General features: G+C 42.0%; 1 protein-coding gene across 5 annotated transcripts in view; it reads right to left on the bottom strand.

Moving 5' to 3' along the window:
• Positions 1 to 614: 614 nt before the first annotated feature.
• The window catches only part of FOXN2 (forkhead box N2), a 29,820-nt gene continuing 16,618 nt past the window's right edge, over positions 615 to 13,816 (bottom strand). For 3 of the 5 annotated variants that reach the window (XM_042894567.1, XM_042894581.1, XM_042894573.1), the window contains exons 4-6: positions 11,062 to 11,126; positions 5,673 to 5,741; positions 615 to 5,233 (exon numbers count right to left, since the gene is read on the bottom strand). In XM_042894567.1, coding sequence (XP_042750501.1) covers positions 4,716 to 5,233; positions 5,673 to 5,741; positions 11,062 to 11,126 — 652 coding nt within the window. In that variant the 3' untranslated portion in view covers positions 615 to 4,715. The remainder of the gene's footprint in view (positions 5,234 to 5,672; positions 5,742 to 11,061; positions 11,127 to 13,816) is intronic. The other 2 variants (XM_042894593.1, XM_042894588.1) reach the window with 2 other exon arrangements.

Raw genomic sequence — 13,816 nt, 5'->3', positions numbered from 1 at the left:
TGCCGACCACAGCTAAAAGGAAATACTGAAAGAGCATCAAGTGAGAACTATGAAGCTTTATCCAGGGATATGCTCTTACAATTATCCATCCTATACTGCGTTGCTGATCTCTAAGTGCTACACAAGCAGCTTAACTGCAGCAACACGGATAAAGAACAAAATAATCATAGATAATCATCAGAAAACCGAGTTGGTTTGTTTTTTTTGTTTTTTTTGGTTTTTTGTTTTTTTAAACCAAAAAGCAAAATAGCAAGGTGAGATGTCTCACACAAGGACAGAAGGTGTGCAGTAGCATTCCAGCAGTTTCCAAAACCTTAGAACATTCCTTGAGTTTCATTAAGTTCCAGCATTAATAGAATATACTTCAAATATTACAGCCAGTTATGAATGAACTTGCCTGAAAACAGATCCTCCTATGTGTTACCATACAGATTACTTCCACGTGCACGCAACATTCTTTACCAAGCAGAGACCTACAGCCAATTACATTTGCTTTTGGTTTTTTTTCCAATCCAACCCACTCTTGTGGAGCAGATTTAAAGGAAAGCAGAGGACTCTCCAAGCACCCTTTGGGACTGATACCACCACCTGTAGATAAAGAGAGAACGCAGCACTTTGTTTGCAATGCCATTTATTTTATAAAAGCCCCTTTGATCATCTGAATGAAAAATGTGGGCAAAAAAGTCACAAATGTTATAAAACAAAGTTTATTCTGCAATATTTTGTCATAATGAATTGCATCTCTTTGGTAAAAATAAACTTTATAAACATTTTAATTAACAGAGATTAGCATACAAAAAACTAAACTTCTGTAAATATTCTTTAAAACGGGTAAAGGACTAAAGTGGAGGAAAGAGGGTTAGAATTGGTCACCTACAGGCAAAATTATCCTAACCAAACCCAAGGACGCTGCTTATGCTACATCAGAAACAAGCAAGAGGGAACATTTTAAAAACAACTCTGGATCATTTGATCAGAAAGCATTCTTACAATTCACTTTTAAATAAATAATAGTTACAATGAATTGGCAATTATAAAATGTTTTATATCACTATATGGCAGCAACATAATACTTTTAATTATGCACTTTTTAGTTTGAAGAAATGTACACTTATAAAACAGACTTGGTAATGGCACTGGCAGTTAGTTGTGAAGAATGTGCTTTAAGATAGAATGGCAGGTGCAACATTTAAAATATTCTATGTCTTCTTTCCAATAAATATTTTGACTACACCGTTATTAACACGTGTGAGCGTAGTTTGCTTTAACCAAAGCTTTTCCTTTTCAGCCTAATGAGAAGCTGCAAACTAGGCGACCTCCATTTTAAAACTGGATTTTAAAACATTTGAGGCAAGTTTCACAAAAGCAATAATTTAGTATCTGGGTCTGAAAGACCAGCACAGGTTTGTACAGCATCCACATCACAATTTACCCAAAAGCAGAGCAGCCTCCCTTCCACACCAGTCCTGTGCACTTCTCCACTGTGTTTAAAGGAATGAAGGTGGTTCATTAATACTTCTGTTGCCTTTTAACTGCTGTTAAAGTATATTTGAGTCAACCATTGGCATGAACATTTTACATATGTCACTAAAGAAAACCAACCCACCAACAGTCAAAATAACTTTTAATTATACTCCATTTATACTATATACACCAGGGTCTTTAACTCAGGTGGCAAACAAACCCAAACCCCATTCTAGCTATGGAAGCGAAAGGAACCGCAACTATTCTGACCTTCAGTTCTCTCCTGCTGAAAGCTGTGAGGATGGATGCAGCTTTCTCTGTTAGCTGCTCACCAGCACAGGTTTATTGCTTGTTGCATATGGTCATTAAATGCACTGGTAGCTTCCCAGTCCCACACGATCACCTTCTTCAGGGTGAGCCATGGCACAGCCATGCTCCTAGTTAAGTATTAACCCCCTCAGGTTTTATCCAAGGCCAAAAGAAGCTCAGAATCAAACCCAGCCATGGAGCTGATATTGGCACGTTTTCCCAAGTGACCGGACATTGATCTGGCTTTCCTTGGAAGCCAGAGAAGAGTTGCAACCAACTCCAGCATGAGCCGTATGGCACCCTTCTTCAACAGCGCCCCACTGACGTCACGGCACCGAGCAAAACTCCTGACTGCTAACAGCATCTCTCTGTAGGTGAATCCTCATTTTCTGCACTGATGCAGACTCTGCCCTTTGCAGTATTCAGTCAAAACGCCAAAGCAAACTATGAGCAAAAAGTAATTCCGCTGAGCATTCACATCTGCACTTCCCAAAATCCTAAGAACCACTGCATTTATCTGTAACTCTCTTTCAAATAGCGAATTTCTCCCCGCTATTCATCAGTACCTTCCAATATCAGATCTAATTGGCTAATGCACCACTTGTGATATCCAGAAGACGTACACATCTGTACATTGTCCTGTTACAGGTGTAGACTAATGGGTGTTAACACAAAGTAGGAATGCAGCAGAGTTCTTCTCTTTCAAGAAATAAAACAATTCATTCTTAAAACAGAAGTGATAGGGGGAAAAAAAAAAAAAAAAAAAAGGAAAAGACATTTTCTAGTGTTTGTGCTTTAAAAAGAAAATTGGCTTTGAATTCCAAAACATGCTACAAAAGAACCTCAGATATTTCAGGCTTGATCCTACAGCCATGAAATCAGTGGGAGCACCACTATTGTCTTCAAGAGGCACTGAACCAGGCCCTTAGAGCAACAGACCCTCAGCAGCATGGCTGCATTCATATTTAAAGTAGACATTTATGGCAGTACTCATGAAAAGATTGACAAATAAGAAAAAACACTGATCTCTAAAAGGCCTCCAAAGAGCCAGAAAAGCATTCCACTAAGGATGGTTACCTTTTGGCTGAACCCAGCACCGTCTTCAACCACCGAAACAGTGGATGCTGGTTTCCTACTTCTAATTCTTACTCAGCTTTGCCCAAGAACTGCTGGAAACAACAACGTGTTAGCTGAAAACTTTATGGCACATTGCACTGCCCTTCAGAAACACGAAAGATGACCGCCTATATTGTCTAAGATTCTGAAACATACTTAAGGCATCCGTATTGTTACAGCACAGTTAAAACCCACTCTAACAGCACTGAGTACCCATTTTTGGGCAGAAAACCTTTCTTCTTTAAAGAATAAAACAACAAATCAATAAAAGATCAGAAACCATCACTTATATAAATTAAAGAGGAAGAAATTCACCATAACACTATTTTTTTTTTTTTTTTTTGGCCAAATGATGTGTGGGAACTCTACAGATTCTTTTATTGCAAAAATGAACTGTGAAGGAATTCCTTCCCAAAACAGAGAGCTACTACAGACATCCAAGGGGCAAAGGCTCGCCTTGCTTGTTAGATGCACTGTATGTGGCAGGTCTAAAGGATTCACAGAACAGAAGGCACGCTGATCTGGGAAACAGAGTACGGACAGCCAAAAAACACAAATTGCTTTTCTGTGTTCAGTAATTCAAAAGGAAGCTATTTGGCTTTGTTTCAGGTTGGGGGTGAAATTTCTCTTGTCAGCGGCCATTCATGACCGAACCACCTAAAACCTCTACCTTACTTCCAGTTTAACAGCACGAGCTGCTGTTCTTTATTCTGAGTCCATCTCTTCCACTGGGGAGCAAGGCAGCAGATGTGGCAGTGGGGCAGCAGCAGAACTTCTGCTCATGCTCTCAGACACGTGGTCTGATTATCGGGTGGTGGTACGTGGAGCCTGGAGTTGGACTCAGTGATCCCTATTTTTCCCTTCCACCTCAAGATATTCCACAGTTGTACGATTCTACTACATGTTCAACAGTGGCAGTGATAAGAGGACATCAAGCTTGGAAAGCAGCTTTCACTGTAGGCTACACCCAAGATGTGTGCACATCTGTAACAAAATGATCCCTAGCCTCTGCCCCCCAGGACATTATGTCTTAAGATGGAAAAAACAGCAAGAAAACAACCAGCAGGTTCAGGAACGTGACCTGCAGACAGCAGGCTGGCAGTGAGGGTACAAGCAGGAAAGAAAAATAAAGCAGAGGGTGGCATCCACCTCAGCTGCCCCTTGTCCACTCTGCCTGGGAGGGCTGTACTCCTTCCCTCTGCCCCTACCTACAGCTTGCTGAGAGCACCTCCTGCAGTGGTGCAATTTTCAGACACCGTACTGGATGGGCTGCAAACTGCAGCCACTGGGAGCTACCTCTGCAGCATTTCCACTGAAGAGCAATTAGAAGAGCAGAGAGGAGCACATGGGAGGAGGTAATTCAGGCCAGAACATTTCTTTTTTTCCTTCTTTCTTTCCTTTTCTTTTTTCTCCTCCTTTCTAAATCTTTACATGGAAGTCAGAGCCCTTAGACGGGGCAAAATTCACATCTGCAGATGACGCCAGCAGAGATGTCAACATGAACTATAACATGCATCTGAGCAAATAACTCCAGAAAAAAAACCAAAAAAAACTATTAAAAAAAAAGGAAAAAAAGAAGGAAAAAAAGTGATCATTAAGAAGTATGCTTTCAGGTTTTCACAAGTCATGCATCTCTTCTAATCTGATTTTTTTTTTTTCTTTTTAGGCAGTGATTTAAAAATAAATGGCTAAATTACAGTTAGTGCCAAAAATAAAAAAGCAATGAGTCCTCTTATGGCTTTGATCTCCCTTGTGAAGGGTAAAAGTAGAAGAGTATTGCCACAATTAAAAAAAATATATGTATATATTCAACATTGACAAACATACTATTTTTTCCTTTGCTTGTGACTGTGGGTCTTTGCAGTACTTATTAAGGAACCCAAGCACGTTTGGATGCCAGCAAGGTGGAGCAGGGACCCCGCTGCTTCTTTCAGCTCCTCATCAATTTCTTGACACAACTCCTTGAGCGCTTTGTTGCTAGGCTGACTTTTCTCAGAGGTATCTACACAAGGTTGTGATGCATAGCCACTGTCTCCAAGAGGATCGTCTTCGTAGTCAACGTCTGTATCCACTTCACTGTGAAATCCTTCACTGCCATCACTTCCAGCATGGCTGTTCTTGGAGATAAATTCATACACCTCATCAACAGAGGACAAGGAAGACACACTGGACCTAGATGCACAACGCTGCGAGCCCAAACTGCTAGCACTGTAATTATGATCCTCCTTCGGATCAATATTGGTGGCTGCAGAATCATTTTCTTGCAGATTTATGGAACTGGAAGGATTAAACGCACTGCCGTAACTCCTCTTCTTAGGTGTCTTCAGAGACTGAGGTTTCTCACCTATTAAAAATTAATTCCATCAGTAAGCATATATTCAGTAAGCATAAACTCAATCACTTTTGAAAAAACCCATGCTTTGGCTGCTGAGTGCAAAGAATAAGCTGGAAGCTAGCACTAACAGAGAGCTAGAATTTCTTGTGCACATTTCCTGCCATCCACGAAAGACAATGGTCTTCAGCTAATCACAGATGAAAGATGGAGACACAGAGAAGTAGTTAAGAGAATCTTCTTAGCATCTAGTACAGAAAGGGCAAGGGAAGAACTTTGCACAAAAAAAAAAAAAAGGAAAAAAGGTGGTTCTATAAAACTAACGCTAGCAGAAAGAATGATAAATCAGATTTGCTTCTTGACTCTTCTTACTACTGGTGAGATCCACCACTTTAAAGAAAACATTTAGCCACAGGGTAAAGGAAAAACCAGTAAAATGGCTTATGCTTACAGTCTAGCATCCCTTGTTCTATTGAAGTATTCAACAGCATCATCGCAGTAGCAGCATCAATATCAGATTCTGCAAAGGAAAAGCAGCAAAATGTTACAACTTGGGAAGGACTGACAAAATTAGGTCTTTAGAACACACAAAAAATAAAAATATATCTGCAGACATTGGTCTGCTATGAAGAACAGCAAAACAAGTGTCAGGATTCAGACCCAGCATGATTCTAATATGGTAAAAAATTAAGGCACAGTGATCCAGAGTGGCACTGTATGAGCAATATGGCTACAGAATGGCCATGTATCTCAAGTATGATAACTCTACTAATGCCAAACTCTTGCTGAATTCTTACTTAACTGAATTCACATAACCACATCTGAAGCCAAGAAACAGCAACATTAATCAGATGCTCAAGATGATGGTATTACAAACAAAAGCCACTTGTTGATAAAGAAAGATAACGCATATGGCAAAACAGGGCACCTAGTCAGCTTCATACCCTCATCCTCTGAATGAACGCACAAGACTGAAGAATGCTGTTAAACACAGCACTGATTCAGCACACATTTTCTGCTTCCTATTACCTCAGCACAAAGTGCCCTCTTCACAGGATTTTTCACACTAGGAACATGTAAAATGGAGCAAATAGAGAAGACAAAAAGGGAAAAAGAACAGAACTGCTCCATCTAGAAGATATAGAGATATGCATAAGAAATAGGCAATTGAAAAAGATTCAGATGAACAGCAGTGATTTAGTTATGGTGACAAACTACTTGTAAGATGCTGTCCTTTGCTGCACTGAATGGATTACAAGCAGAGAAGTGGGGCTGGAAGAAAACGTCCTGGAAAGTGCCAGCATTAAGTGGTCTCTGCATCCTGCTCAGCTGCTGCTGAAGTGAAACATCAGCAATCCCATTTGCAGTCCATCCCCCACTCCACTACGTGCATTAGCTGTGTAACAGAACTTCAGTGGGATTGAATTTTGGGAGGGAGACTGCAGAATTGCCAATTTGATTTCCTTACCTTACACAGCTTTTGACAGCCTCACTCCACTCAATGGGAAATTTGAAGAACACCATGTTGGCTTTTATTAACACGGAAAGTGAATGAGCTGCTGCTTCCAACACAGGTTGTAAGACATACACCTTAGCCATTATTTTCTATCATTTTTAAATCAATATACTTAAAGGTCTTGTTCCACTGCGCTTGCAAGATGTTTTTATCTCTGATTTAGCAGTAACGGAGCAACTGAACTGACAAGTCATAATTCGCCATTTATGGTGCAACTGACAAAAAGAAGTAAAATCTTCAACAGTTACTTTCTTTCGCTTTCCATAATCAGAAAATGAGACAGTCTGACTCCTTGCCTGCCATCAGACTCCTTCCAACAAACAGTGTTGGTACAGAAACACCACCCTGACACACTGACAAGTAATGGGAGGCACTAATGAACAGCTACAACCTGCAAGTGGTGTTTCTGAATCACAGAATTATTAAGGCTGGAAAAGATCTCTAAGATCATCACATCCAACCCCAACCCGCTCCCACCATGCTCACCAATCCCCATCCCTCACTGCCACATCCCCACAGTTCTTGAACACCTCCAGGGACTTTGACTTCACCACCTCTCTGAGCAGCCTGTGCCACTGCATCACCGCTCTTCTGGAGAAAAAGTGTTTCCTAATATCCAACCCAAAACTTCCCTGGCACAATTCAAGGCCATCTCTCACTAGTTTCCTGGGAGCAGAGGCTGATCCCAGCCTTGCCACAATCTTCTTTCAGACAGTTGTAGAGAGTGGTAAGGTTTCCCCTGAGCATCCTGCTCCCCAGACTGAACACTCCCAGTTCCCTCAGCTGCGCCCCCATCAGACTTGTGCTCCAGACCCTTCACGGTTTTGTTGCCCTTTTTTGAGGACACTCCAGGGCCTCAGGGCCTTCCTTGTAGTGAGGGGCCCAAAACCAAACACAATGCTTGTGGTGTGGTCTCACCAGAGCTGAATACAGAGCGTTAATCACCTCCCCGGTCACGCTGACCGCACTATAGATTCTGCATGCTAGCATCCCCAAAGAAAAAGGAGGGAGTTGTGCAGCAACTTCATTCATCTTGAAGAATTACCAGTGCTCCTCGTCACCATTATAATGTCTTGGCTTCCCTGGCAATTGCTCTGCTTGAGCAATATTTCTCAAATCTGTCTTCGGACTCACCAGCAAAATCACTGAGAGAGACCTCTTATACGCTGTGTAGAGCCCTGAGCATCCTCGGTCTGCTCAAGCAAACATATTCCTCCTTCAGTACTGCATGAAAGCAAGCAGGGACATCCACCAGCTCTGCAGCAGAAAAGGGTGCTTCCTTACCACCACAGCACAGCCAGAACCCCTACATCAATGTGGTCACTATCACCTGTGGGACAGGCTCTGCCTTTAAAGCCTTGGCTCTGCTGCCCAAGCAGTGCTTCTGGTTTGTGGCTGAAGACTAAAAGCAGCCTCTCACCTCAACAGAGCTGGGCGTCCTGTTGCTGCAGCCCTGCTTTGTTGATGGCATTTTATTATCCTTCTGAAAGAGCTCTAACAACAACACAACAACAAATTAACCAATGCACGCTTTTTCTTGGAATCAGCTGTTTAACATTTGAGCACGATTCACCTCCCAGCACTTGATTTTTGAGGAGGACAAACCGTCAGTGGATTTATCTTTATTAGTGAGGTACAAGACCTGCTTCTAAAGAAATGTGGTGATATCCCAGTATGCTGCCTAGCTCCTTTCTGGTGCGAAGGAGCAATACAGTGTTGTAAAACAAGGAAAACTGTACAAGCACATATGGGAAAATGAAGTAATCATCTCCTGCCCAGCAGCTGTTGCTACTTCTATTTGCATTTGTCTATCAGTGAAAAACAGATTTCCATCTTAAATTCATCCTTTTTTTTTTTTTTTTTTAATCTTATTCTGGTGTGCTGTTCTTCCTCATGGAAAGTGAAAGCACGGCCAACTCCTCAAAGCCTTTAAAATCTATAAGAGTAGGTAGATACCAGTGGGCTGAGGAAGAGGATATCAGGAAGACAACAACACTGCATTCAGCAAGAATTCCCTGAAAATAAACAGTAAAACAACCCAAGGGATGCAGAGGTGAGCACACCAGCTAGTTACAGATGTAAATTACACACAGCCCTGAGTCCTGCTTCAAACCATATTTCAGCAGGAAGCTGCTCCTCCCAAAGCTTCAGCAAGGCACCTCCACCTGCAGGTGTCCACACTAAAAAACAACTCATTCCTTCTTAGGAGCAGCCTCCCTTTGGTTTTGTCTGTGCTGCAAAAGTGGCTACATGGACATCCCCTACTTAGCTTGCATGCTGCTGCTGGTGTGGCTGTGACAAGGGGTGCAATTCTGCAGCTGCCAAGAACAACTGTACTGAACAATGCTACATCACCTCAAGTCCTAGTGTTGCCTACTGCACAGGCAACCAAGAGGGGTGGGCATGTCATGGAACATCCTTCAGACATCTGCAGTCACCTGCACTTAATGTGGTAGATGGGGAAATGGATTGTACTATGGAGTTCTAGCTATGGCCAGAAGAGATCATAGAATCATCATAGGATCCATTTAGCTTGGAGAAAATCTTCAAAATCACCAAGCCCAACCATCAGCCTAACCTACTGAGTCCCATCACTAAACTATGTCCCTTCATGCCACGTCCTCACATCTGTTAAACACCTCCACAGACAGGGACTCCAGCACTTTACTCGGGCAGCCTGTTCCAGTGCTTGACTATCCTTTAGGTAAAAACTATCCTTTAGGCAAATAAATTATTTCTATTGTTCAACCTAAACCTCCCCTGGCACAACTTGAGGCCACTGCCTCAATCCTATCACTTGCCACTTGAGAGAAGAGACTGACCCCCATCTTGCCACAACCTCCTTTCAGGCAGGTGTAGAGGGCAATGAGCTCTCCCCTCAACCTTCTCTTCTCCAGACTAAACTGCTCCAATTCCCTCAGCCACTCCTCACACGTTTTGTTTTCCAGTTCCCTCACCTGCTTGGCTGCTTTTTTCTGAATGTGCAACTCAGAGTCTTATAGTGAGAGGTCCAAACTGAACACAGTACTCTAAGGTGAGGCCTCACCAGTTAAGTTCAGAGCGAAGGTCACTTCCCTTGTCCTGCTGGCCATGGTATTCCTGATGCAGGTCAGGAACCACTGATCTTCTTGCCCACCCGGGGACACTGCCGGCTCATGTTCAGCCACCATTAACCAGCATCCCCAGGTCCCTTTCTGCCGGGCTGCTTGCCAGGGCGCTCTTCTTTGAGCCTACACTCAATCCCCTCAACCAGACTGCTGATAAAAATATTAAACAAAACTAGCTCCAAGCCAGAGCCCTGGGGAATGCTGGTAGTGACTAGCCACCAAATGGGTTGAGTTCCATCCGGCATGACTCTGCTGAGCCCAGCCATCCAGACAGATTGCTCCTCCACAGTCATATCCCAGCACAACTCAGCCCAATCCAGCCTTCCTGTCCCAAGCTTTGGTGACAGTGGTTAAAATAATAACTAGACAACGTGAACTCTTGCAGTTGTGGGTGCAACTGTTGTGGTTTCTTCCTATACCTCCTGCATGACTTGTGCAGTTGCAAACACACAGGCATAAACTTGGTTACAGAGCAGCACAGGTACTGAGGAATCAAGAACTACGTGTCAAGTCAGTTTGTTAAACCCATTCTGCTCTTTTCTTCTGAGGACTAAAGGGAACATTTTGCATTTTTTAAGGTGATGCCTTAACTAAACAGATATCATACATCTATTCTGTTCATCAGCAAGTTTAGATATTTCTACACAGCTACACTGGCAACAATATCAACTTGTGCTTAATTCTTTTAGCAAACGGGTGAAGTGCCATCTGTGCAGCACTCTTCTGACTCGTTCCTCATTCCCTTGTAGTTACTGCCCAGCCACCTATACCAAACACCCAACTTTTAGGCACTACTGTGGCTACATACCACATACAACAAAAATTTGCTGCCTTTCTGTCTCAGTTTTGTGGTAACCAATAAAAACCTCAAACTGACTAGACAGTCCCCAGTGTAGAGATGCAGAGCTTCCAAACTGGTTTTCTACAGAACTACTCAGTCTTAAAGTAGGTCATATTTGATGTGTCTGCTAAATGCTTTGCTGGAAAACAACAAGACTTCTTTTACAGTTTGAAACCAATCTTATGGATTTATGCTTAATACACATGTCACTAATACAATAAGCATGCATTCTATTAAATGAGTTTTGTGTTCTTTTGATGTAGCAGACCCTCCAGAAAAGGCCTACATAAAAAATAAATCCAAATCACCTGAGGTTTAGAATACACTTGTGACTAGCAAAAGCAGCACAGCAGATGGAAAGAAAATTCATAGTTACCTTTGAGAGATCGGCCATTATTCTGTTTAAGTACTGAAGATAAGTAGTGAGGAGAAGATGACCTACTGGAAAGAAATTCAACAAGTCAAACGAAACCTCAATTAACCAAATAATGTATACAAAGTGTATTAGACACAATATTATTATCATAGAAAAATTAGAGCACCCAAAAGACACCACAGTTTGGCTGATAAACCAAACAGGCAGCAATTTCTATTGCCTCAGTGGAGTACTGGACACATTGATTATTACACATTGTTTATATAACACAATGAAGCATCATCAGCATTTGGGAAACACCACACACAGAGGAGAAGCCTTGCTGGCAATGCAGACTTCACTTACTGAAATGTATCTTTGCTTGATCCTACATCTGAGCAAAATGGTACCTGATGCAGAGACACTCAGAATCTGGGAGAAGCAGCACTGGTAAGAACCAGTTGTGTTTGTTTCTTTTGCAAATGATGAAAGATTAGCAAAAATTAAAGATGCTTTGTGCAAAAAGCTGGGGAAGGACAAGAACTATCTGCTAATTCCCAAGTCATCTGAAGCTGGGCTGCTCTGTGGATGACATCCGCATTGTGCATTACCTTAGCAGCTTCCATCTGGCAAAGTACCACTTAATAAACTGCAGAATACAAGTTGTGCTATACACCCAACCCTAATTATTCCCTTCATTACAAATGCACTGTCAAACAAATAAATAGAACAGTAACAATACACAACTTTTAAAATGGCATGAATCACAGCAATAAACATTTTTAAACTTCTTTTACCTGTACAGTAATTGGGCAATAAAGAGACCAGTCCAATCTATAAAAGCTACCTCACAAGATTAATAGAATAATTTTATCATTAAGGCATGTTTACATCTTATACTAGTTCTTAAAAATAAAGCTCCCTACCAAAGATATCTCCTCCTCTCCACTTCCCCTCCCCCCCAGCACAAAGCTGCTAAGTATTTAATCATATAGATTTTTAATTATTGGTCTAGTTCATTAAATAAAACCAAACCAACTGCATCAATTATTAAAATACCCTTTTAAAACTAGAATATTCCTTCTTTAAGCTGAATCGTGCTGCTGTGGCTGCAAACTCCTTTCCCATCCTGCATCAGCTGCTATGGGGGGTGCCCTTTAATGCTGCTGCTGCCCAGATTTGCCATCACCACTGTGCCCAATCTCAGCTTGTCAATGGTGACGGCTCCAAAGGTTGGCGCAGTGCAGACTGCTAAAGACAAGGAGAAAGGTGTGCAAACTGAAAAGCAAGGTGACTTGAAACGCATCATCTGAGACAAATAAAGAGTTCCTGCTGTGCTGCAGCTTGCCTAGCACTGGAAACCAAAGTTCCTGAGAAGGACAGCAATATTTAGCATCTCCCAGTGAAGTAGGCACAAGAAGAAAGATTCAGCATAGCTGAGTGCAAACACACACAAAAGCCAAGTTCACTGTCTGGTATGTTTTCTTGTGGGGGCGATGGAGTGCAAAGGGAACAGATCCAAAAACAGAATTGAAAAAAATCACAGGGTGAGCAGTGGACTCAACCTAACATGGGTCACTCCCAGGTAAAGTGCACAAATAGATGCTGAACTTCTTCACCCTTTCGTTCAAGCCCAGATCCTTCAAGATGCACTTAGATCTTCCCCACAGTAAATGAACGCTTAGTATTAAGACAGCCTATGCGTATGCACAAGGCATTTGTGAGATGATGGCTGTGGAGACTGCCAGAATCAGGTGCTAGGAACAGAATGCAGCCAGGCAACCTGCACCAACCTGCTGAACAACCTGCACAGAAATGCATCACTGATGCTCATCACCTACTACAATACAATTCAGTTTGCTAGACACAAATTACAGCTTTGGAAAGCTTCTGATCAAAGGGACACTTTAAACTGTATTTCACAATGCTGCTGAGTTACAGGTGAACACAGTCAAAAAAAAAATTACAAACAGAAGCCCACCCACTGAAAAACTCAGGTATCGCCCTGGAGTTAAGTTTGGATGGTTCAGTCCAGCTCTGCCCAGCAGTACCTCTGGGCTTACTCTTTCCCTCTACACATAGGGCAGTGCCTTGTGTCCCTTCCTCAAAATTAAGCCACAATTTAAATCTCAAAAATTTAAATTAAACTTAAATTCAAGAATTTTTAAGCACTGAAGAGAGAAGAAAAATACATATGTTTTTCTGCCTATGAGTGAAAGTCTTAGAAATGTATTTTTAGTAGTAATTTTTTAAAAAGCTATAATTAGGGAGAAGTTGAGCATCTTAAACTGCTGTTTGTATCTTACTATTCTTACAGATACAAGCACTATAAAACTCTTCATATTTTGAAGTCAGTGGGAGTTTTGCCACGTGCCTGTATTTCCTTGTAATTGCAACTGTTGGCAAGTGTCACTAATCCCTCAATGAAGGCAACCAGTTACCAAAACCAGCAGCTTCAAACTGAATCTTGGTCCTGCAAGCACTTCAGAATACTTCCCTACACCTAACTTGACTGCACTGTATTTATACAAACAAAATTAATCACGTTAAGGCTTGCATCATCAGACTGACTTGAAGAACTTGGAGAAACTGAAAAACGTAACTGGACAAGGCTCTGAAGAACCTGCCCTGGCCTGGGTCTGACTCCTTCCCTGCCCCTTTGGCACACAGACAACACCCTGAGGTCCTGTTTCATCTGCACCACTCCTACAGCTACAGCTGGCACAGTGTGCGGGATCCCAAGGTCAATGTCCTGTGAGACTCTTAGAAAGTTCTG

The sequence above is a fragment of the Lagopus leucura genome, unplaced genomic scaffold (assembly GCF_019238085.1).
Source record: "Lagopus leucura isolate 7727_CA_CO unplaced genomic scaffold, USGS_WTPT01 Super-Scaffold_73, whole genome shotgun sequence".
Taxonomy (NCBI): domain Eukaryota; kingdom Metazoa; phylum Chordata; class Aves; order Galliformes; family Phasianidae; genus Lagopus; species Lagopus leucura.
The sequence above is the reverse complement of the archived record's forward strand: the minus strand, read 5'-3'. Positions and strand labels throughout refer to the sequence as shown.